General features: G+C 35.5%; 1 protein-coding gene across 1 annotated transcript; it reads right to left on the reverse strand.

Moving 5' to 3' along the window:
* Positions 1-13,155: 13,155 nt before the first annotated feature.
* On the reverse strand, positions 13,156-14,082 carry OR4N5 (olfactory receptor family 4 subfamily N member 5). The gene has a single exon (NM_001388768.1). It carries the CDS (start codon positions 14,080-14,082, stop codon positions 13,156-13,158), a length of 927 nt encoding a protein of 308 aa, NP_001375697.1.
* Between the last annotated feature and the right edge of the window lie 12,898 nt (positions 14,083-26,980).

Consider the following 26,980-nt stretch of genomic DNA (forward strand, 5'->3'; position numbering starts at 1 on the left):
TATGAAATTAAGTCAGTGTTTCCTATTTTCTTGATCTGAAATGTTATTAGATTACATTTTAGACTTGTCACAGCTACTAAACTTAGTCCAGGAAAAATCTAATTTTTCTATTGTTTTACAACATTCTAAATTATTTTGTTGTTTTTTTATCCCACGGAGATTAAACTAAATCAATTTAATATTGCAAAAACATAAACTTGAATTGTAGATCTGACCCCTAAAATCAGGAATGTCAGTGCTATTTATCAATCAGACTGGCTCTTCTTACTGGAAATAGATACATTTGTCCAGTTACTAGTTGACCAAAATTATTTTTTACTATTGCCCTCATGATCAGATAATATGCTTTTCATTCAGCTCTAAGTTTCTATAAAATTCAGTTCTGAATTTCTCTTTTATTAAACTGTACAAATGCAGTTTGTTATTAATACCGATATTTAAACCTACCAGTTCTAGCTGAGGAGTGGTCTCTTCAAACACATGCAGACACAGTGAGATCCTGCATATATATTGTTTATCTTTTTTACCCCCATGAATATATGTGACATTCATTTGCAGGTAAAAAAAAAAAAAGGACAAGAATTATATACATAATGTGCTGACTGGTGATCAACACCCAAAGGGAATTATTAACATAAACATGCTAGTGTTCCCTAGAGTTCAGAACAAGGACTTACTCTCTCATTATTTAAGTGGATGGTGAATTCACCAAGTGGATCAGCCATGTGAACCTTTTCTATTAAGTGCTTTGACAAACTCAAGTGTTTTTGCTTGGAGCATGATGAATGCATTTGTAGAAAATGAATATTATAGATAATAGATTTGAAGAGATTTTAATTCTATCAATTTGATTTAATCATTATGAATATTCATGATTAATTTGGTAATTGAATTCATTTATTCAAGTAAAATTAGAATAGTGCCCACACTGAGCAAGACATATAAGGAAATTCATGGTATGGACCAGTTCTTAACAGAGATAAATCTCTTTTTACCATGTTAAGGGGAGAGAGAGAGTAGAGAGAGCTTGAGTGAGAAAACAAGGGAATCTTTACCTTGGTAATCAATAAATGATTAATGGTAATCAATAAATAATTACTTAGTGGAATTTTGCAATCAACCATTCTAAAGATACAGAATTTTGCTAGTTCTTTATTAATTATATAGAACTTCATGATGACTCAAAAGTATTAAGAAAGATCTGTAGCAAAAACTTTATAAAACAATGAAGTTAACCAAGTAAAATTCTAAAGGCCAATGACATAACAATATATGAATGCAGATGAGTTCATACGCTACAGAAATTTTTCTGTATTTACTCATATATAACTTTTCCATGTTGCTCCAATTAAAATTCTCTTGAAAAGATTACAAGAAAGTGACGGTAGTAAATATACAATAAATCTGGTGTCACATTCATTTCCTAAGCCCATAGCAGACATTGTTAATAGATTCCTCATACTTTTTGATCCTTCCCAGAAATTTTTTAAAAAATTTAGTTCCTTATCCTCATACTTTTAGATACCTCCCAGAAAATTTTTTAAAAATTTAGTTCCTTATCCTCATACTTTTTGATCCCTCCCAAAAATTTTTTTAAAAATTTAGTTCCTTATACAGCCACTAACAATTAGAATTACCATGAAAAATAAACCTTTTAAAAATATTTATGGATGAGTTGCTTGGGTGGCACAGTCAAGTGTCTGCCTTCGATTCAGGTCATGACCCCAAGGTCCTAGGATCTAGTCCCTCATTGGACACCTTGATCAGCAGAGTCTACTTCTCTTTCTCTCTGCTGCTCCTCCTCCCCCCTGCTCTCTCTCTGTCAAATAAATAATAAATTAATAAACAAATAAATAAAATCAATCTTAAAACAATATTTATGGAGGGGAAATATATGCCACAGTTTAGTGTGGCATTTTAGGAGATGATTACAAAAAGAAGATTCTTAAATATAGAAATCATAAAGATAATAGTAGAACAATATTTGGGTGCTCTGGCTTGATGACCCAAACCAGTTGGTAAGGATGGTACACATAGAATTTTTCAGAAGAAATCTAAACTATTAAGAACACATGGTCTAGGGCCAAACCAAAGTAGAGCAAAGACACTCACAAAGGGTGAAGAAGGGAATAAGGAGGGAAAATATGTAAATTTCATATTCAGGGTATATTTCAAAGCTCTTGCACAGCAAAGGAAGCTATCAGCAATACAAAAAGGTAACCTACTGAATGGGGGAAGATATTTGGGAGTGATATAGCTAATAAGGGGTCAATATCCAAAATATGTAAAGAATTTAAACAACTCAACACCAAAAAAAAAAAAAAACAAACAGTCCAATTAAAACGGGCAGAGGAAGAATCTATACTCTAAAAACTACAGAGCACCTATGAAAGAAATCAAGGAAGGCATAAAGAGATGGAAAAACATTCCAAGCTAATGGATTGGAAGAATTAATATTGTAAAAATGTCAATTATCCAGGGCAATTTACACATTTAATGCAATCCCTATCAAAATACCATGGACTTTCTTCAGAGAGTTGGAACAAATAATCTTAAGATTTGTGTGGAATCAGGACAGCCTGGGTGGCTCAGTGGTTTATTGCAACATTCAGCCCAGGGCCTGATCCTGGAGACCTGGGATCAAGTCTGATGTCGGGCTCCCAGCACGGAGCCTGCTTCTTCCCCTGTCTCTCTCTCTCTCTCTCTCTCTGTCTCTCATGAATAAATAAAATCTTAAAAAAAAGATTTGTGTGGAATCAGAAAAGACCCTAAATAGCTGGGAGAATATTGAAAAAGAAAACCATAGCTGGGGGCATCACCATGCCAGATTTCAGGTTATACTACAAAGCTGTGATCATCAAGACAGTGTGGTACTGGCACAAAAACAGACACATAGATCAATGGAACAGAATAGAAAATCCAGAAATGGGCCTTCAACTCTGTGGTCAACTAATATTCGACAAAGCAGGAAAGATTATCCACTGGAAAAAGGACAGTCTCTTCAATAAATGGTGCTGGGAAAATTGGACATCCATATGCAGAAGAATGAAACTAGACCACTCCCTTACACCATACACAAAGATAAACTCAAAATGGATGAAAGATCTAAATGAGAGAAAAGAATCCATCAAAATCCTAGAGGATAACACAGGCAATAGCCTTTTTGAACTTGGCCACAGCAACTTCTTGGGGAAACAAAAGCAAAAATGCACTATTGGGACTTAATCAGGATAAAAAGCTTCTGCACAGCAAAAGAAACAGTCAACAAAACTAAAAGACAACCTACAGAATGGGAGAAGATATTTGCAAATGACACATCAGATAAAGGGCTAGTATCCAAGATCTATAAAGAACTTACTAAACTCAACAGCCAAGAAACACAATCCAATCATGAAATGGGCCTAAGACGTGAACAGAAATTTCACCAAAAAAAACATACACATGGTCAACAAGCACATGAGAAAATGCTCCACATCACTGGCCACCAGGGAAATACAAATCAAAACCACAATGAGATACCACCTCACACCAGTGAGAATGGGGAAAATTAACAAGGCAGGAAACAACAAATGTTGGAGAGGATATGGAGAAAGGGGAACCCTCTTGCACTGTTGGTGGAAATGTGAACTGGTACAGCCACTCTGGAAAACTGTGTGGTGGTTCCTCAAGGAGTTAACAATAGAGCTACCCCTACGACCCAGCAATTGCACTGCTGGGGATTTACCCCAAAGATACAGATGCAGTGAAACACTGGGACACCTGCACCCCAATGTTCATAGCAGCAATGTCCACAATAGCCAAACTGTGGAAGGAGCCTCGATGTCCATCAAAAGATGAATGGATAAAGAAGATGGGGTATATGTATACAATGGAATATTACTCAGCCATTAGAAACAACAAATTCCCACCATTTGCTTCAACGTGGACGGAACTGGAAGGTATTGTGCTGAGTGAAATAAGTCAATCAGAGAAGGACAATTATCTTATGGTTTCACTTATATGGGGAATATAAGAAATAGTGAAAGGGATTATAGGAGGAAGGAGAAGAACTGAGTGGGAAAAATTAGAGAGAGAGACAAACCATGAGAGATTCCTAACTCTGAGAAACAAAGGGTTGTGGAAGGGGAGGTGGGTGGGGGGATGGGGTGACTGGGTGATGGGCACTGAGGAGGGCACTTGATGGGGTGAGCACTGAGTGTTATACTGTATGTTGGCAAATTGATTTTAAATAAAAAATTAAAATAATAAATAAAATAAAAAACTAAGTACTGAAACTCAGAAAAAAGTGGGCAGAGGACCTGCATAGATATTTTCTAAAGCCATGCAGGTGCTCAACAGACCCATGCAAAGATGCCCAACATTACTAATCAACAAGGAAATACAAATCAAAACCACAATGACATATTACCTTACACATGTCAGAATGGCTAGAATCAAAAAGAGATGTAACAAGTGGTATTGGTGAAGACTTAAAAATAAAGGAACTAGGGATCCCTGGGTGGCGCAGCGGTTTGGCGCCTGCCTTTGGCCCAGGGCGCGATCCTGGAGACCCGGGGATCGAATCCCACGTCGGGCTCCCGGTGCATGGAGCCTGCTTCTCCCTCTGCCTGTGTCTCTGCCTCTCTCTCTCTCTCTCTCTCTGTGACTATCATAAATTAATTAATTAATTAATTAATTAATTAATTTAAAAAAGGAACTCTTGTGGTATGTTGGTGGGAATGTAATTGATGCAGCCCCTAAGGAAAACATCTCAAAAAATTAAAAATGTAATTACAATGTGACCCAATAATTCCATTTCTGGCTATTTAATTAAAGAAAATGAAAACACTAATTTAAAAATATATATCTATCCTTACATTTATTGCAGCATTATTTACAACAGCCAAGATATGGAAGCAACCAAAGTGTCCATTAGTAGATGAATGGATAAGGAAGATATAGTATATATAGACAATGGAATATTACTCAGCCATCAAAGAGAATGAAGTCTTGCCATTTACAATAGCATGGATGGACCTAGAGGGGGTTATGTTAAGTGAAATGAGTCAGAGAGAGACGAATACCATATTATTTCTCATATGTGGATTCTAAAAAATAAAACAAATGACTTTAGAAAACAAACAAAAAGCAAATTAGACATATAAATACAGAGAACAAAATGATGGTTGCCAGAGATAAGGTCAGTAGGGGGATGGAAAAATAGGTGAAGGTGAGTGGAAAATGCAGGCATATAGTTAGGGAAAGAACAAGTCACAGGGAATAAGAGGCACAGCATAAGGAGGAGTCAATAATATTGTGATAGTGTTGTATGGTGACAAATGGAGTTACACTTCTGATGAGCATAGGATATGTATAAATTTGTCAAGTCACTATGTTGTACACCTGAAACCTATGTAATACGTGTTTCAATTATACTCAAATAAATTTCATGATAAAAAAACAAAAACATATTAAAATATTTTAAAAACTGAGAATTTAATTTTTAAAGTACATCAAAAGAGATGATCCCCAAGATGTTCAAGTAATTTTAGGTTTTCTATTTGCTTTTGGAAGTCTTTACATCCTCCACAAACTCATGTATTATTATTATTGTTGTTATTATTTAAATATTACTTAATGTTATTGTATTTAATAAATTCACACTTACTATCTGAAAGAGCCCACTATTCCCTCTGCTTTTACTTTTGCTACATTATATTCTTTACTTAAGAGGATGGAGATATACCAAACTGTAATATACATGGGATCCCAACCTTCTCATTCTCAAAGCATATTAATGATTTTATATTGACAATAAAAAGGAATCCACTAGCCTGAAAATGCTGGTATTTTCCTTTCTATAAAATCTAAGCATAGGTACTCTCTCTTTTATTCATCAATCTCCTTTATAAAGGTCCGTCTTTAATACTTATGAACTCCTTCTCACTTAACAGTATCTAGGTGCACTGGCCTTTGCCTGGAGTGCTCCTTTCCCTGCTTAAGTGTCTAATTCTAGAGCTTTTTAAATGTGTTGGTATGACTGTCTCCCCTTAAAGTGGTCTTCTGAGACCACCACACAGAACATAGATCCCTCCTGTTGGTTACTCTCTCTGCAACAGGGACCAGGTCTGTATCTCTAGCCATGTACCTGTATTGCTTTGGACAGGGTTGGTATCTACTAATGAAGAATGGGAGAAGGATACTCAACAGTCTTTGCTACATGGTCTAGCCTCATTGCTAACCTCTTCACTGATGATGATGCTATCTCTAAAAATTTTTTTCAGCTTCATGAGCATTTAACTGCTTATCCATTTTCAGACTGTTGCCAGAGGAAAGTTGAATTTTCTTATGTTTTTCTAATAATTCCTAACAAGTATAATGACAGTATCAGTATTTTATGAGTGGTGACATTCTATGATTTTTAAAGTCATGAATCAGACACTTTATCCTTGCATTTCTACAATTTCTCTCTCTTTTTAAATAATTGGATAAATTATTATATAAATAATTATATATATATTTGAATTTTATATATATAATTCAAAAAGTAAGATTATTCAAACTGATAAGGATAGTTAAACAGTTTGAACATCCTAGATTTTTTTCTCTAAGAATAATTTATTTGGCTTGGATTGCTGGATTATTTTTTTAAGATTTTATTTATTTATTCATGAGAGACACAGAGAGAGAGAGAGAGAGAGAGGCAGAGACACAGGCAGAGGGAGAAGCAGGCTTCATGCAGGGAGCCCGACGTGGACCCGATCCCAGGTCTCCAGGATCAGGCCCTGGACCGAAGGCGGCACTAAACCACTGAGCCACCCTGGCTGCCCGATTGCTGGATTATTATCTTAATTTCCAGTAGTCATTTGTATAGTGTTTCTGATTTTTGTATTTTTCCCAGTTGTAAAAAAATCAGATATGTTCCAGTTTAATTTTCCCCTATCAGCTCTCCCTTCAGTTATCATTTTGGCATTTGTATTTATCACTTATGGATACATTTAAGGTTTTTACATTTTATGTGGTCTGTAGGTAGACTAACAGGTCAGGATAAGTAACCTACCAGTTTGCACTTGGACTTCAGAAGTAACATCAACATGAGATGGATGCTTAATCTTCATCATCCAGTGATTTTATTTCCTGCTCTGAACTTCAGAAGACAGCAGTGTATCAATGTGTTCCTTGGTAGGAGGCACAAAGGAGAAAACTCATTTGATTGTTTTAGATTCCACAGAGACTAGTGGTAAAAAAAAAGTAATTGGGATTGTTAAAATAGACTTTGGACATTATAGAAATGAGACACCATTTTTCATTCATAAAATTGATAATACTTTAAAAACAATATTCAATACTCAGGTGGGCAGTGGAAATAGAGGACTAGAGTTGAATGATGAGCATTGCATGAGGTTTATTCTTTTTTGTAGTTTGTTTTCTACAGAGAGTTTTGGTAAATGTGATGTTTAGGAAAATATAAATATTCCAGATTATTTTAATTCTAAATTACATTAAGGCTGAAATTTTCACAGTTAAACTCTACATTCTCTGGAATTTATTGACAGATAATGTGAGATAATTTTTTATCATTGCTATTAAATAACAATAATTCAGCCCACTAAATTCTTAGTGAATTTTTTATGCTTTCTTTATAACCTTTTAAATTTGCCAATAGACCCCAGTCTTTAGGTATGTTCATTATTGTTTTGTTTTCTCTGATAATATTTGAGGAAATACTACATATTTTACTATTCATTATGTTTATAGTATATTTAGTATACGGAAGATCAAGTCTGCCCTCATTGTTTTATTCATTCACTATTTTCTTGGCTATTTTCATATCCTTTTATTCTAAATTACATTTACTTTCTTTTTTTAAAAAAAAGATTTTATTTATTTATTCATGAGAGACACAGAGAAAGAGAGGCAGAGACACAGGCAGAGGGAGAAGTAGGCTCCATGGAAGGAGCCTGCTGCGGGACTTGATCCCAGGGTCCCAGGATCATGCCCTGGGCTGAAGGCAGGCGCCAAACTGCTGAGCCACCCAGGGATCCATACATTTACTTTCTAAAGTTAAAACAAGTTCTACTGACACTTTGACATCACAGTATAAAACTTACAAGAAATGCAGAAAAATGAACAGAATTACGAAATTGAGTCTTTCATGCAAAAGGATTTTATGTAACTTGAAATGTTTGCCTACTTATGGCATAATTTTCTCACCTTTATTACTAACATATTTTTTAGCACAACTTTTGTTATATGTAATTTTGCCTATTTCCTACTTTGATGCTTTATTTAATGTGATCTTTTTCTTTATAATAATTGATTTTATTGCTTTTGTTTCCATTTTTTCCATTTTAAAGTTATAAATGGTATCACTGTGGGAATCTTATTTGTAATTTTTTCCCAATTCATTGTCTTCTTTGTTTCAGGTTACTTGTAAAAATCATCTACAAACATTAATAACATATTTTTTCTAATACATTTCTTGTACCTCATGCCATTAACTAGAGTTTTAGAGCAATGTTGAATGACAGTGATAATAACAAGCTATTGCAGAACTTGTTAATCTCCCAAACATGACCCTTCCTTCTTTCTTGAAAATGAAAGCTAATTTTCTTGGGATCAGGTGTCTGTGCACTTCCATGGAATCTCCAGTCCCATCCACAAAGCTGCATCTCACTATTTGGGGCTAATCACAGTTTTCATTTTCCTCATCAGTGACGAGGTTAGCAATGAGGCTAGACCATGTAGCAAAGACTGTTGAGTATCCTTCTCCCATTCTTCATTAGTAACAGACACCTCAATTCATTAAGTGTTATTTGTGAAGCCTTCCCTGCAAGTAATAATGGCCAATAACATAAAAGTAAACAATATTATCAGGCAGGTACTTGCTTAAAATTCTTTATAAGGGCTGACTCCTGGGAGGGTAATGCTCTTTCCCTCTCCCCAACTCCATATTTACCCAGGCCTAATTGGAAAAGTGTTAGTTTTTATACTAATATTAAATAATATAAATGCTTATAGTTTAATGCTATCAGTTAAACATTGTACAAACAGAAGGATGTTAAGTAATTTCTCAAGTGACAAAATATCTGAGTTGGTAACAGGAAATGTCCAGGGAAACCAAAGGTGAGCATCTACTGGAAGAAACCACCAAATCTAAGCTGGAGGGACAAGAGAAGACAGTCTTACCACAGCCCAAGGGTGTGGTCATATGTTCATTTTCTTCTCCCTGAACAAATTTCCATAAACATAGAGGCTTCATCGTACTCAAACTTGGTATCTCAAGTTATGTAGGTCCAAAATCCAACATTGGTCTCACTGGGATACAGTCAAGTTGTTGGCAGAACTATATTTTTTATTGGAGGCTTTGAGGGAGAAACTTTCCCAGACTCATGCTGGCTATGAGCCAAATTTAGTTCCAGATGGTTGTGGAATAGCATTTCCTTACTGATTTTTAGTCAGGGGTTATTCCCACTTTCTGGGCATTGCCTACATGACTTGGTCATATCTTCTTCCTCTTCAAAGCCAAAAACAAAACAAAAACAAAAACAAAGCCTACTTGGCTTCTTTTTTCTTTCTATGGATTCATGAAAGATTCAGTGCCTTTAAATATTCATTAGATTGAGTCCGTCCAGATTATCCAGGGTAATCATGCCATCTGAAGGTTTATAAACAATCACATCTTCAAAGTTCATTTTTCCATATAAGACAACATATTCATAAGTTCCCTGACTAGGGTGTGGACTTCTTTGGGAGACCATTATTCTGGTTATATACAAAAGCTTATATACAAAAGTTGGAAGTGTTGTGGCCCATTTCACTAGGAGAGCTAGAGCCATGGAAGTGTTTCTGAGTTCCAGGAGGGAGCCACAGAAGAAGTACTGCAGATGTTTGGGCTAAGGCAGTGTGTGTGTGGGGTGGAGGGTGGGGGTGTGTATTCTTTGTTTTCCTTTTTTCCCACCCTATGTTAATCTAGTGACACTTATTTGTAAACACCTGGAGGTCAAGTGACTTAGGGTCCTGGAAATGCGGTTTTCGTGGATAAGGACTGCTTATAATATGGAGCAAACTTTTAGAAGTAAAAAGGATGGATTGGAAGGAAAGTGGGCCTATAATGGCACACATCCTTTATTATGCAGTCTTTCTAGAATACAAATGTTGTGTGGTGAATTTTTATAGACATTTTGTGACAAATTATTTAAAAAGGCCACACATACAGGAGGTTTTGGAGTCTCTGGTGATACTGTGGCACTACTATAGCAACATTGGACTAAGATGTTATGAATTTGTTTTATACTAGAAAATAAAACTCTGTCTAATTTAATTATAACACTGGAATCCTGCTTAATTATTAGCAGACCCACAGCTAATAACACAGTTTTAGTCAAGGACATGTGATATACAGTTACTTAAGGAAAGTTAAGAGAATTTCCAATATTCCTAAATAGCTCATAAGAAACACAACATTTTCCCTTCACAGATTAAGTCACTGTGAAGGATAAAGTATGAGGACAAAAACCTCATTCACTGAAGATGGCAGGGTCCTGCCACATTTGTGAAATTTGTGGGGGTTTATATAGGGAAGTATGCTGAGACATCAGCTTAAAAGTTAAAGTATTGCATCTTGCACCTCAATCACTATACCACTAAGAAGAAAGCATAATGTCTGCTAGTCTTCTCCAAGTTCTAGAGGCAGTATATTCCAGCTTATATATATTGCTCATTTATTGATTTATCTGAGGATTCTAGTGTTTGTGAACTTAGTTCAGGAAAAGCAGCCTAGTAGATTTAGTACAAACTGAATGTAGCCTTACTACTATGGCCATAGGTCCAGGCAATTTCTACAGTATTGAAGTTATCTATGCTGGGAAACAGACCATTTATAAAGTTTTCCATGCCCTCATAGGAGAATCATAATGTAGTTTCATAAGATTATATAGCAAGCCTATGCCATGTGCAGCAGAGAATTATGCATGAGTGGAAATCAGCTCCTGTCTTTCCTCTATGCCCAAGGAGGAAAGGACCATGTGACCATAGAACTTCAACTGTCTTTTGAGATGGAGCTATTCTTCATGTTCTGTGTTGTTTTATATTAAGACTGACTAGAGGGCATCCCAATTTTCAAATCATATGCTGCTATCTTGTGATGGCATCCTCTAGGATGTAGTGTACACTCTTATTTATTGACATTATATATAATTTGTTCCCAATAAGAAGAATCTGCAGGCCTTCATGGAATATTCCCCATATATCTTCATTCCCTGTAAAACATGTGTAGAATTTATGCTTTCTTTTCCACAGCTTCAGGCTCTCTATTTCTAGTTCTGGGATATGCTTTCACCAGTAATGCAGTAAGATTTCTATTAGCTTTAAGCTCAATCACTTTTCAATTTTCTTTCCCAGAAGCACAGAGGCAAAGAAAGGTGTTACCATCTTATAAAGGATCATTTACCTTGATCACTCGAAAAAGTAGTACTGCTACTATACAAGGATCATGGAAGATTTTTCTTAAATCCAAATTGAAATGTGCAATTGAACTATTCTACTTCTGATGTGAAAAAAGTGCATTGGATAGTATTACTAACAAAGATGACATTGAAGAAGAAAAGATTAGTTAACATGAAGACATAGCAGTAGCACTATACAAATGAAACAGTAGAATAAAAATAATTTTATTATATAAATCTCTTTAAAAGATAAATGACTATACATAGCAAAGATAATGGCAATATATTGTTTAATATATTATCTCAATAGATAATCATAGACATTAATACAAAACAATACAAACATCAGGGCCAAGAGAAGGAAGTACAGTATTGTAACTTTCTTACATGATATCTGAAAAGATAAAATTTGAAGTTAGACTGTTGATACCGTAAAATGTTCAGTATGTATTTGCAACCCTAAAATAAACACTAAGAACCTCAAGAAAAAGATAGCTAAGAAGTCAAGATTATTAATATGAAAAAAACTAAAAGGTAGAAAGAAGATAAAAGTAACACTCAAGTATCCAAGAAAATACATAAAAAATACAAAACTGAAAAACTCCAGATAATAAAATATAAAGATCATCAATTTTAAGTGAATTGTGTCTATTATCATGATATTGTAAATGAACTAACAATGTATTTAAAGGCAATGATTATTGTATTGGATAGATATATATTACCACCACTAAAAATAAAGACCTATGTAGATGAAAAATAAAAGGATAGTGAAAGAAAAATTGTTAATATATTACTATCTAACCAGATTGTGTTATAACAACTTACTCTTGCATTGTAACAAATTACCACAAACTCAGTGACTTAAAATAGCAAAAATTTATTATCTTATAATTCTTTAAGTTCTCCTTGGGCTACACTCAGAGTTATCAGAGTTGCATTCCTTTCTGGAGACCTTATGAAAAAAATCTCTTTCCTTGTCTTTCACAATTAAACCAAAAGGAAGGGGAAAATGTGGAAAAAATATGAATAAATATAGAACGTTTGACAAGAAAGCAAAACATAATCCAATCATATCAATAATAATCCTATTACAGGTCTATTATATAGAATAATTGTCAAGCATTTCCACATATATATATAAAACTATACAAACCCAACAAGGCATCATACTATTTTTGTACAGTCAGTACTTAGTATATACTTAATTACATATATCAACATATTTGACAAACTACTACATTCCTTTCTGTCATCTTGAAATGTACCAATTCATAAGATCTTTGTACCCTTGCACTTGTCATCCTCTCTCTAGAATTTTCTGTCCCCATGTAATTCCACGGGTATTTCTTTCAGGTTGTCTGGATATCAGCTAACCACCACTCTAAAAGACCTTGCTTAACAACCAAAAGCAAAGTAACAACCATCTCCTGGTCAAACTCTATCATAAAATTATTTTTATTTGCTTCAGTTCACTATCTCTTTTGGATATCATGGGTTGCTTTTAATATAATAGTTTAATCTATGTTTATCCACTTGACTATAACCCCAAGAGACCTGGAATCTTACCTGCCTTATTTACATAGCTAGAATAGTGCCTGAAAATTGCAAGTACTTAATAAATGTAGTGTTGGGTAAAATGACTGATTCAGTGCATTAATGAATAAATTATTTCATTAATTCCAGCTATATTTTCTCCTTTGTTGCTTGTCCTATCATTCTATTCCATTCAGCAAGCCATGTGACGACTCAATAACCTCTTCATGGAAGCTTTCACTTCTTGGTTGCGAAGCGTATAAATCACAGGGTTCATCAAAGGAAAGATGACTGTGTGAAAGAGAGAAACTACTTTGTCAGCTGGGAAGGCTCTGAAGGGTCGAGTGTAGATGAAGATGGCAGGTCCAAACATGAGAAACACAATGATAATGTGTGTAGTACATGTGGAAAGAGCCTTGTTCTTCCCTTCAGAGGAGTGTCCCTTCACACGGCAGAGGATGACTGCATAGGAGGCCAGAAGTCCCAGGAAGCACAGCAGAGTGAGCAGGCCACTGTTGGAGACCATCAGGAGCTCCACCACAAAGGTGTCTGTGCAGGCCAGCTTGATGACTTGCGGCACATCACAGAAGAAGTTATCCAACTGGTTGGGGCCACAGAACGGCAAGTGGAGAATAAGGGCTACTTGTACAATGGAATGAGCAAATCCCCCAAGCCACAGGGCCAGCAGCAAGGTGTAGCAGACTCTAGGGTTCATGATGGTGGAATAGTGCAAGGGATGACAGATGGCGATGTAGCGGTCAAAGGCCATCACAACAAGAAGGAACATTTCCCCCGCCCCCAGGAAGTGCAAGAAAAAGAGCTGAGTGATGCAACCTCTGTAGGAGATTATTTTCTTCTTGGAGAGGAAGTCCACCAGCATCCTGGGAGCCACAATGAAAGAGTAGGATGCATCCAGGAAAGCCAAGTTTCCCAGAAAGAAGTAGAGGGGGGCTGTGAGGCCAGGGTCTGATCTGATGGTGAGGATGATAAGGAAGTTTCCAGGGAGGATGATGAGATAGAAACCTAAGACAAGCACGAAGACCAGGAGCTGAACATGTTGAGACTGGGTCAGACCCAAGAGAATGAAGTCTGTCAACACTGTGCTGTTCTCTGTCTCCATCCCTCCTCTGTCTGCAGAATAACAGAGAACAAAATATATCTGTTATGATCACCTTTCCATCTACTCCATAGCTCTTCTCCAGAGAAAAACATTTATCACATCAAACACTTGCCTAGCTGAAAAAAAAAATGCATGTCCCAAAACAGGTGACGTTTTGAGTTGACCTTTCTACTCTTCCCTTCTAGATCTCCCCCTAGGATGTTGTTCTCATAACCACACTCATTCCCACTTGCCCATGTGCTTCTATATAATTGTACTCCTCTAGGACTCTGGCTATGTTGCTTGAGGTGTAGTCAGAATTTCCTGATTAAAACAAAAGTTAGAGCAGCCCCGGTGGCTCAGTGGTGTAGCGCCGCCTTCAGCCCGCAACAGGATCCTGGAGATCCGGGAGTCCTGCATCAGGTTCCCGGCATGGAGCCTGCTTCTCCCTCTGCCTGTGTCTCTGCCTCTCTCTCTGTGTATCTGTCATGAATAAATAAATAAAATCTTTAAAACAAATAATTAAAACAAAAGTTAATCATTATTGTATTTGTCAGGGTTTTTTTTTTTTTTTTTTTGAATAGTGTTGGCGCACTGTCTCTAATATTTAGGTTTGTTGCTGGGTTTGGGTCAGTTCTCTTCATTCTCACAGAGCACAGTGCTTTTCCAAGTGCTTCTTTTCTTTGGTTCCTATAAAATCCCCAGTTCCTGGTTGGTAGCTTTATGTCTTGTTTTCTAAATGTGTCTTCCTTACTTGTTCCTATTGCACTGTTCTGCTTCAGTGCCTTTGTGCATCTTTGTTCCAAACTGGTTTAGGGTCTCAAATAAGAATCTTACATTCTGCTAACACAGAGGTATTCCCCTAGGTACACCCTTGGTTGGCTCCCAATCCTGCATCCACTACACACCCTTTTCAAAAATCCTAATTTTTAAAAAAGATTTTTTTTTATTTATTCATGAGAGAAACAGAGAGAGAAAGAGAGGCAGAGACACAGGCAGAGGGAGAAGCAGGTTCCATGTAGGGAACCTGATGTGGGACTCGATCCTGGGTCTCCAGGATCATGCCCTGGGATGAAGGTGGCACTAAACTGCTGAGCCACCCAAGCTGCCCCAAAAATCCTAATTAACGAATCCAGTTTTATTTGCTTGCCATGCATCCATTACCTACTCTTTCCTCAGATCTCAGAATGATAGCCAAATGATATCCTTCCCACAAATATTTTCAAAAAAACTTATCAGAATATATAAAATATTTTGAATATCTCAGCTAACAAAATCAAAACATGATAGCATTGAAATTGGCCATATAGAATATTTAGTATGACATACTCATTGAATAGATGAGAAAAATAAAGCAATTGCAGTTAAGATTTTTAGTGTTGCAATCACTTCTTCATTCTGATTCACAAGTGGTAAGAAAAATAAAGCTGTGTATTCCTCAGTTTAAACTTATTAGGACATTAATAATTATTGTCTATACATTGATATTATTTAGGTAATCACAATTTTGCTTGCATAAATATTTCCCCTCTTGAGGCTGTAATCTGGTCTAAATAAGAATTCTATTTAGAGATTTATTTACTGGTTATTTTCTAATTTGTATATTACTATAATTGTAGAAATGCATTTTATAAGTAAAGATTCATATATTGTGATTTTTATTCATGTCTGACTGTTGGTGTGAATTATTTAAAAAATGAAAGATTGCTAATTGTAACAATATGATATATAATGTGATATATAACAAAATTTGTCTGGATTTTGAATTATATGTAATGTTGTTTTTCAAAAGTACTAAGAATACAATGGAATACAGTTTGACAATAAAGAGGAATGACAGATTGTGACATGCTACAACATGGAGAAACTAAAAAACATTATGCTATATGACAGGAACCAGGCACAAAGGACCATGTATTGTTCTATTCAATTTTTGAAAATCTGCAAACAAGGTAAATTGATGGAGACAGAAAGTAGAAAACTGGTTGCCTAGGTCTATTGATGGAATAAAGAGTAACTGCTAATATGAATTTTCTCTTTGAGGTGATGAAAATGCTCTAAAATTTATCACGGTGATACTTGCATAACTCTGAAAATACACTTAAAACCATTGAAGTATACACCCTAAATGGTAAATGGTGTGCTATGTTGATTATAGCTCAATAAATCTTTTTTTAAAAAGATGTGTTTTTTTATTGAGGGAGAGAGAGAAAAGGCACGGGGGTAGGGCCAGAGGGAGAGAGAGAGAATCTTTAAGCAGACTCCCTCAACTGAGCATGGAGGTGGATGCAGGGCTCAATTCCAAGAACCCAAGATCACAACCTGAGCTGAACCCAAGAATTGGACATTCAACTGACTGCATCACCCAGGTACCCCTCAATAAATCTTTTTTTGTTCCTTTTCAAGTGCTATTATAGGTGGAGGGGAAAACTGGAGAAGGAGAAAGTCCTGACTGAAATTTGACAGAAATTTTTGATGGCATTTCTATAAAGAAAAGATAAGAAGAGAGGAAAAAAAGAAAAACTAAAGGAATATCAACTTTAAAAAGTCCATAAAGAAATTTATGGGAAATGTAAGCAATATGCTGATGTTTTCAGACACACATCTAAGAAACATCAGAATGTATATTCTAGGTGATTAGTAACATTTCTAACTAGCAGCCAAATATGGGAAAGGAATTTATAATACATTGGCACGTGTGTGGGATACTTACTCACATATGTATAAACACACGTATAATGAGTATAAGAAACAAAACTAATGGGCAAAGGGGAAAAAAGAAAGAGAAACAGACTCTTAACAAGAGATCTCAAACTGGTGGTTACCACAGGGAAGGTGGAAGGGACTGGGTTACATAGGTGACGGGGATTAAGTTCTACACTTACTGTGATGAGCACCGGTAAGTACGACGGGTGTCATATGGAAACGCTCAATCACTATCTGTACATCTGAAAGTAAGATTACACTGTATGTTAACTAACTGGAATTGAAAAAAAAAAAACTAAAAACAAAAGAAATGGGGAAAAATTACCTTTGGTGTCCTTGAAATTGCTTAGGAGCTTCCTTCTGTCGTTTACCCACTTAGATACCTATTGACCTCCACATCCATTTCTCACTCTTCCTTTAGAAACCTGCTCTTAGGAAAGTAAGTCAGTAGCTCCTTCTGCCGGTTCTTAGGTTTTGTGCCTTCCAGGTCTCACTTACAGTTACTTCATGCGTCTTTGAGTTGACCATTCCAAGCCTCAGGGAGCACTCTGAGAGTCACAGTCTCTCACTCTTCCTCTGCTTCTATTTCCCCAGACCCCCCTCTACCCCATGTTACTAATCGATGGAATTGCAGACCACTTCCCCTCTCTCCTATACTTCCTTCTCCTGTTCTCAGTTACATACCTTCTGTTCCTGTGATTTCCAAATTGTGCTCAACAAGAGACTGAGGACAGACATTCATCTGATGAACATTACTCTACATGAAATGAATTCCTGAGGAAAGAAGCCCTAATAATGACTCTCACAGTGACCAGTGTTTTGCTGTAGTTGGGGAGGGTGAAGCATTGTCAGTGTGGGCTGGGACAGAGATCTGAATGTCTTCATCATCCCTGACCTTCCTTGTTATTTCAGCTGATACAAAAACACTTCTGGCACTGAAGATGCGCAGGTGGAGAGGGGACTCACATCCTTACCTCCTTCTGAGATGCAGACACCTGGCATCCACAGGCCACACCGAGCATGTCTAGATTCCAGCTGCTCTCAGACTGGCTCCTGGATCCAGGTTTTGGGGACTGAGCACCTTTCTAGCACCTCCTCCTTCATCTCTATCCATTCATTTCCTCTTGCTCCTTAAAAAATTTTTCCTATTTGCCCATTCTCTTCCTGCTAATTCTATTTTGCACACTCATTTGCTATGTTATTCTTTTTACATTTGCCTTAGCTTATTTTATTATTTGTAATTTTTCTCCATCAACCTTTTGCTTTTCCTTCCTCATTGCATTCTGTTCATTCTCTTTCTTTCTCTCATTTGCCCACATTCTTTGAGCCTTAATTCATTTTCACTTTGTTTTGTGCATGTGTTCTACTTCATTATATCCAATGCCTGTGTTTCCATTAATTCTGAGGCAATAGATTGTTTTCTCCCAGGTAGAAGGAGCACAGTACATGCTTCCTAAGTGTTCCATTCCATTGGGTTTTTCTACAGTTTATAAAGCTTGGCTGGGTCTTCACTGGACCTTTTTCTTGAACATTATCCTCTTTGAAATTTACTTAGTCTTACCCACTTATTAGTTACCTCACATTCTCTTGAATATTTTGTCTAAATCATGCTGATAAGCATAAATTGATTCATTTTTGTGCTTTAAAGTAAATCTCCTTAAAACTACCCCTGCCAACACAAATCCAATTAATGAATATTTGAAAATGACAGTGTGGTTTTTGGAGTGCCTGGGTGACTTAGTTGATTGAGTGGCAAGCTCTTGATTTTGGCTCAGGTAATGATCTCAGGGATGTGGAATTGAGAGCCCTGCATAGAGGTCAGGGCTCAGCATGGAATGTGCTTGAGATTCTCTCCCTCTCCCTCTGGCCCTCCCTTGGGTGAGCATTCTTTCTCTCTCTAAAATAAATAAATAAATCTTTAAAAAAGAAAATAAAAAAATGACAGTGTGGTTTCTGCCTCTGTATTCATACCCTTTTTATGATTATTAAAAAACACTCTTACTCATTTCTATGAATTTTGAAAAATGTGGATCAAGCTGAAGAACATCAAAAATATTTAACTGATACTGTAGTTGAGGATTAAATAAAAGTTTATTGAAAAACACAAATATTCACCCACACAGCTACTTACCAATTCAATGGGATAGCTAAATTGGATGATGGAAACCTCTATTGTTCTTTAATATTTTGTAGTTTTAGACAGTGTCATGAATGTTCCAGGAAGAACTTTGCTTTGGGAATTATTATATCTTGTTTATGTTCCTATTTCTGCAATTTGGTAAGCATATAACTTTAGGCAAGTCTTAAGTCCTTTAAAATCTGAATTTTTGATTTATAAGGGACAAGTAATATATCCACTCTTTCTACTGCGTAGGGCTGACATGAAGATCAAATGAGATGGTTAGTCACCACATCACGTCTATACAAACTGAACTAAGAAAGTGCTCAGTGATTAGACAAATTCTAGTAAAAAATGCTAAGTGGACCCTGTATCAGTAGATTTTGTTGTCACTGTGCTGGAGTTAATCCCAGAGATGGTGACTGCCTAAATCTGAGTCATTTCGAGATTAAAAATTTGTGTTGTTTCAAGGAGGAGTGTAATTGTTTATTTGTATTTGTTTTGTTTTGTTTTTTTTATTGGTGTTCAATTTACTAACATACAGGACAACATAAGTAGTAAGCCTGGGGAGGTTATTTTAGATATTTTTATATAATTCAGTTAGTATTTGTGAATCGAGTCTGCCTTGTTTTAAGATCCCTAATTCTGAGCCTCATATTAGGACCATATGCAAGAGAAGAAACTCATGACAGCGGAGTGTGGTAACCAAGAGGTTTGTAAACTTGTGAAATCAGTGACATTTGTCTCTGACTCAGCCTACCTGTTCTAACTTGTGATTCCCAATTTTCTTCTTTGTCTTATCTCTGATTTACAATGGAAAAAACCTGGTAATTTGTGTGATACTCAAATGTAAATCCAGGTAGAAAATCTCCCAAAGCTCTGACATTTTCACTTCTTTATAATAGTGCAATTAAAGATTTTCAATCCTTTTAGTATAATACTACACATCAGGAGGACTTGTAGGATGTGTATTTTGAGGGACAAGGTAGAGAATGCTATATGTGTGAATTTAGATCTTACCTTTTTTTTCTGTTTCTGCAGGATTACTCTATTTTTATGCATTTTAAGGTAGCAGATGTACCAGACAAATAGTATTACTTTTTATTCTTCCTCTCAATTTCTTTTCAATATGAAGGATGACCAAAATTTTCACCTCCTTAGGAATCCACTGCTACTCTCAAACAAGGGGCTATCCACTTCCTTCTGATGAAAAGATTACCTGTTCATTTCTGAATTTTTCCTCAAATATATGTCCTCATGGTAGGACATCATAAATTCTGAAATCTGCTCTCTAATTTGTGATGCAATAGGGAATATGCTTTGGGGTTTTAGTTAGAAGCATGCAGAGTGCTTCCAATGGGAATTAATAGAATGTCAAGTAGAATTAGAAGAAGAAAAAGATAAGAATATTATAAGGATTAAAAATATTCAAAACATGTGTTAGCTAAGACCCCTACTGGGTCATGTCACTATTTTAAACTTGATATTTTAACAGTGGCAATTAAAATGGAGTGGCAATTACACATGTTTTTAAGCATAATGAAAGTAGTAAGCCTGAGGAGGTTATTTTATATCTTTTTATATAATTCATATAAGTTATAAGAAAGCATTGGTGTTTACTAATAGGTTAATAGTGAGACTAACTCAGTGCTGAGTATGTTAGTATCTGCATATTTTGGGATTCAAAAAAGTTAGGTAGATAGATTGTATTAGGCTAAAAAAAGATTTTTCAGGAATAACTCCCCTCTAATAAGAGAACTTCATGTCTTATACACTAGTTCTTTTGACCTCTCAAAGAATTACTCTATTATGATCTTGGTATTAATTATTATTCACTTTTTTGAATATGTAGTTCCTGTATTCTGCATTAGTAAATGAAGGTCTTTCTCTTTTTCAAATAAAGAATATTACATAAAGAAAAAATATTCATGAAAAATCCATTTATTTTAGTTTCTTCGTCATACATTAAGAGACAAGATGGGATAAATCTGAGTCATATTAAAAATAGTAACAAACTTAACTTTTACAAAAGAAATACAATATACAGTCAGGTGTACATCCATTCAAATTTATGTCCAGTTCAGACAACAGTGTAGTGGGAGATGATGAAAAGTGGAGGAAAGAGGTAAAGAGATGGAGATAATATTGTTTGCAGTTTTTTTCCTATTGCTGCAAATAGCTAATTTCGCTTCTTGAAAGATTAGAAAGCTAGAAATATAAGATAATTGGAAGAAAGAGTAGAGCAGCAGAAAAGAAATGATAAGATACATATGGACAAAATGGAGAAAAGATGAAAGGACAGAGAAACCATGCCTCCAGAGATGCCTATACCACAAACCACATGTGCAGATACCAAAACAGGAGGGCTGGTAGAGAACTAGAGGAAGGAGGGGAAGAGAAAGGATGAGAGATCTTTAGAAATAGAGAAGTCTTTTTGTTTTTTTGTTTTTTGCTTTTGTTTTTGGTGTTGTCCTTGTTGCTTCATCTAATTACAGACTTCCCCAGGTCTCCCTTCTCAGAATTGACCACAATGCTTAGAAGTAATTAAAAATAATCTGGTGATTTAACTAGTCTATAGTGGGCCTCTCCTCTCAGCTGAGAAAGCTTTTACATCTTAGGCAGCTTTTTAGTATTTTAGTATTTAGTATTATTTAGCATTTAGTATTTATTTAGTATTTAGTATTTATTTAGTATTATTTTAGTATTTTATTTATTTTAGTATTAAAAGAAAGATATGTGTGTGTGTGTGTTTTAAGAGGTGTATCTCATGATGCCTCAATTATTTTACTACACAAGGCATCCAGTAGTGATGAAAATACAAGACTAGAATTCAGAATACAAGACTGTAGTCCTGGCTTCACCCATGATGATTACTTTTGGGAAACTGCCACAGATATTTCCCAAGGAGAAACCATGGAAAGGCATTTTGAGTATCTATCATTTGAAGGCTTGTTGTATGGGTGGGTCAGTAATTCAACAGTGATTATGGTACACAGGATCCTTGGTGTCAAGGATTTAACATTCCAATGGAGGGAGCCAGTCAAAGAGCAAAGAAGATAGGTTTAAATACGTCAAAAATGAAAGAATATAACAGAATTCTCTACATTGGAGAATGAATGGGGACAAGTAGGATGTTCTTTGAGTTAGATGTTGGAACAGTCTATTTTTGTGGAGGTGACATTTAAGCTAAATAACTAGATGTCTAGCCCTGAGGAGGTCTGAGGAACGGGCCTAACAGGCAATGGGAAGAGCAAGAACAAAGAACATGAAGACAAGGGAGCTGGTGCTTTGAGGAACAAAAAGGAGACTCTAGTGGTGACTAAGTGATGGGCAAATGGGGGGAAAGTATAAGGTCATGTATGAGAGGTAGGCAGCAGCTGCACGGGATGTGGCATTTAGTCATTACAATAGGGCTTTGGCAATCTCAAGGCCACTCTGGCCACCATGGAGAACAGATTTGAAGAAGGCAAGTGTTAAAGTAAGGAGAACAGTTTAACGATTTTGCAATACTATGCATGGGAGAGTTTGAGGAAAGCCTAGGGGAGGGTGGAAGAAGGAAGTAGGGAGCAGAAAGAAGAGAACTCAACTTGTATTTCTAAGGTAGTCATTTGAACTTGCCGATAGACATGATATCTGAAAAGAGGAATCAGGAATACTCAAGAATTTAGAAGGATTAGCTCTGAATAGAATTGCAATTTAACAACATGGAAATGACTCAGACAAGATGAGTTTAGTAATAGGAAAACACATGCTGTTTTAAATATACATTTAATTTTTGCATAGGAAATATGTTTGCATAGTTACACATATTTTTAGAGTAAAAAAATATGTTCTGTGAGGAATCTTCCCATCATAGTCCATATCCATAACCCATGATACAAGTGAGGAAACAACCAATTTTTATGTAAAATTTCAAAATTGTGGCTAAGTAATATTTATATACATTCCTTTTTTCCTCGTTTGAACATAAACTTGAAATGTATCACACAATGTCTTGTACCTTATTTTTCACTTACAGTATATCTTGGAGAAGTTTTTGTGTTAATGCTTAATAAGTTTCCTAACTCTTTATATGGCTGCTTATTATTTAGTTCTTAATATACTATTCAGTTCTTTAATTTTTTCTCCTAATGAGGAAAATATAAGCTATTTATATTTTTTTGCTATCCCAATGTGTTTTGTAATAATTAAACCTAAATGTGTCATTCTTTGAATATATCAAGGACAAACTCTCAGAAATAAAATTAGAAGATCAATATTAGTGTACATATGCAGATACATGGTACTTTTTTCTATAGTTTACTGAGTTGTAATTTATATACAATAAAATGAACAAACCTTCAGTATACAATTAGATGAGTTTTTGAGCATATATGTACCTTCTGACCATGATAAAAAATAAAATATAGAATATTTCCAACATATCAAAAAGTTCCCTTGAACTCCTTTTCAGCCAATGACATCCCAGAAATAACCACTTATTTTTATTAACATAGATTATGTTTGTGTGTTTTTGAAAATAACATAAATTGGACCATGGAATATGTATAATTTTGTACCTGGCTTTTTAAATTCAATATATTTCTTTTGAGATTAATCCACATTTATTGCTGATAAGTATTCCATTTTCTAAATATATAAGAACTGAAGAGGTCTTTTTTTTCCCTGAATTTGGGAGAAATATGAATAAAGCTAATTCGAGCGTTAATTCTGTATAAATCTTCCTGGACATCTGTTCTCATTTCTCTTGTGTACACACTTCTGAGTTGGGTTGCTGGGCTATAGGGTCAGGATATTTTTAATACTTGAGAAATGACCCCGCTTTTCTATAGTGGCTATAATATTTTACACCTCTACTGTCAATATATGAGAGAAACAACTGTTTTGTATCTTCACAATAATTTGTATGTTTAGTCTTCTAATTTTTTTTTTTTTGTCTTCTAATTTTAGCAATTCAGGTCAGTGTGTAGTGACATCTCCCTGAAGTTTTGGCCTACATATCCCTGATGTGCAACTTTTCAAATGTTTGCTACTTGGAGGTCATCTTCTTTGCAGAGTCCTTTTAAGCCTTTCTCTAAGAGGACTCTATTTTGCACTGTCTGTCCTTTTTAGTCCAATTTAACTCTTGCTTTGCCAGAATACTTCTCTTAAAAGCCTCATGCATACCTTAGGAATCATTTTGTGTATACTTCACGCTCCAAGAGTCACATCCATAATTCTTTCTGAGACAGGTATTTTTCTGCTTTTAGTGTTTTTAGCTAATGTGGACAAAACTTCTAAGATTCTTGGAGATCCTTTCTTCCAGCCAGGATTCTACTAGGCACTGTCTGTAGTGTTGCTGAAGACTTATCAAAGAGGGGTCAGAGCCACATCATTGATTTATTCTTTAAAGTTATTTCTCGGGCAGCCCAGGTGGCTCAGCAGTTTAGCATTGCCTTCAGCCCAGGGCCTGATCCTGGAGACCTGCGATTGAGTCCCACGTCAGGCTCCCTGAATGGAGCCTGTTTCTCCCTCTGCCTGTGCCTCTGCCTCTCTCTCTCTCTCTCTCTCTCTCTCTGTGTCTCTCATGAATAAATAAATAAAATATTTTTTAAAAATAAAGTTATTTCTCTCATGAGGTTTTTTTCTGTTTTTGTGAGCTGGAGGGACTGTCCTGGGCCTTCCCTATTTTTTCTAAAATCTTTTGAAAACAGATATAAGTATTTCTGCTTAGGATCTCTGTCTTCCTACAAATTATCACACACAGGATTAAAATAATCATCTGGTGCTATAAATATCCTGTCTACATTATTCTTGAGCCATGCCTTTAAGGAAACTTATATTTTCCACACTCCATATTTATTCTGAAGACACTTCACCAAACAAGTCACCGTGCTATGCAAGGCGCTTCTGTTTTCTACCCTCCAATGTTTCTGGAGCAATGCATGAGTGACCAACTAGATTGCTACCCACTGGGAACTGTATAGGTTACATCTCTCCAAATCCTAATAATGAAAAACATCTTTCTCTAGGATGGTTTTATTTTCTTATTAATCTTTTTTCATGTTTTCAACTTTAGTAAAATGAGCTATTTAAGTTGAAATTTTAAAAAGGTAACTCAATTTTGAAAAATAAACTATCTCCATTTTTACAAGATGTAATAGCAAACAGTCTATCTTTTATATTCAAGTTAATAAAGAAGGAATGACTAGATAACAATGATATTTTAATATTTTAGGCAAGTCATAGAGGTCTTGATAGTGTATCACAACCTGTGACTTGAAAATCTCTTTTAATTTAATCATAAATTGCTGATATTGAAAGCAGAAGAAATCAATAGCTTAGAAAAAAGAAAAAGAGAGAGGGAGAGAAGAAATCCAAAAAGACTTAAAGAGGTGACAGAGAAGATGGGTGAGTTGGTTAGTAAGTTTGGTGTTTCAGTGGCAGGTTTGGTGGCTGTGGTGGAGGCTTTTATAGGAATATTACAGGGGTAGCTGTGAGGTTATTCTCTGATACCTGTTTCCCCTAGGCTACCCTCCTTATTAAAGCTGTTATTCCAGCCATATCCTCCATGATTCAGGCTTGCTCTCTGCTTTCTAGCATTCCGGAAGATTCCTTTTCTTTCTTCTATTTTAGTTCCTGAATCCATATGCTATTTTGAACTTAGTAATACATCATTACTTTACAGTTAGGTTTGTTTTTGTTACAAATGAAAAATTTTAAGAAAATATCCCTGTGTAATAGCAGTGCACCACTTTCAAAAGTCATTCTTTTTAGTAACTTTGACCTTAGTTATATGAAATATAGGGTGACTAAGTAGAAGTCAAGCTTGCTTCAATACAATGATGTTAATGTGACAGGACAAAAATAGATGCTATCATTTCATTATTTGTGTATATATATTTTTTCTTCTTTCTCTTGCTCTTTTTTCTTTACTTTTTATTAGATGATGTCTGATATTTTGGAGAAGTCAATTAGTTTATCATTTCTAGGCAGGGAGGAGTCAATACAAAATTCAGAAATTATAACTCAAAATCAGTCTGCAAGGTCTTAAAACAAAAGCCACATTACTATTGAGGAAAAAAACAGATCACCATAGGAGAAAGGGAAGAATATTTTGCATTCCACATTGTACTTTGGAAGGCAAACTAACTTCTCAATTAAAAATAAAAATGTTTTTGGGGAACTGCATGGTTCAGCAGTTGAGCATCTGCCTTTGGATCAGGTCATGATCCCATGGTTCCAGGATCAAGTCCCACATTGGGCTCCCTGCATGGAGCCTGCTTCTCCCTCTGCCTGTGTCACTGCTTCTCTCTGTGTCTCTCATGAATAAATAAAATCCTTTAAAAATTAAAACGAAAATGTTTTTAGATGAATAGAACCTCTAGGATTGTTCTTACTAGTCTTTCATCTTTACTTATAACAAGACTGTGACAGGAATCTCTTTTCCTCAAATTACCTTTTCAAATAAGACTAGAGCTCTATCTAATGAAATGACATAATTTTGATGACTATGTTTTTCAGTTTGAACTGAGACGAACACTGAGTTTTTAGTTTTTTTGTTGTTGTTGTTGTTGTTGTTGTTGTTTTTTTTACTTTTGTGAATACAGCTTCTATAACCATTCATGTTCAGTCTGTTGTGCGGACATATGTTTTCTGTTGCATACATATTTGGAGTGAAATTGCTAGGTCCTCTAGTAACTGTATGTTTCACATTTTCAGGAACTGCTAAAATTCTCTCCAAAATGTTTGCATCATTATACATTCCACCAGGAATGTACTAGAGCTCTGATTGTTCTGTGTTCTCATCTGTCTTTTTGGTTATTGCCATCCTAGTGGATAAGAAGTGATAGGTTACTGTGATTTTATTTGTATAGCCTAGTGACTAATGATATTGAGCATTTTTGCATGTGCTTATTGCCCCTTTGAATATCTCTGTTGGAGATGATTCTACTTAGATCCTTTGCCTATTATTTAATTATTTCTCTTTCAATTCTGGAATTGTAAGAGTTATTTATGTATTCTGGATCCATGTCCCATTTTTTTAGACTTTGTGATTTTATTTTTTTTAATAAATTTATTTTTTTCTAGTGTTCAATTTTCCAACATACAGAA

The sequence above is a fragment of the Canis lupus genome, chromosome 30, assembly GCF_011100685.1.
Source record: "Canis lupus familiaris isolate Mischka breed German Shepherd chromosome 30, alternate assembly UU_Cfam_GSD_1.0, whole genome shotgun sequence".
Classification (NCBI taxonomy): Eukaryota; Metazoa; Chordata; class Mammalia; order Carnivora; family Canidae; genus Canis; species Canis lupus.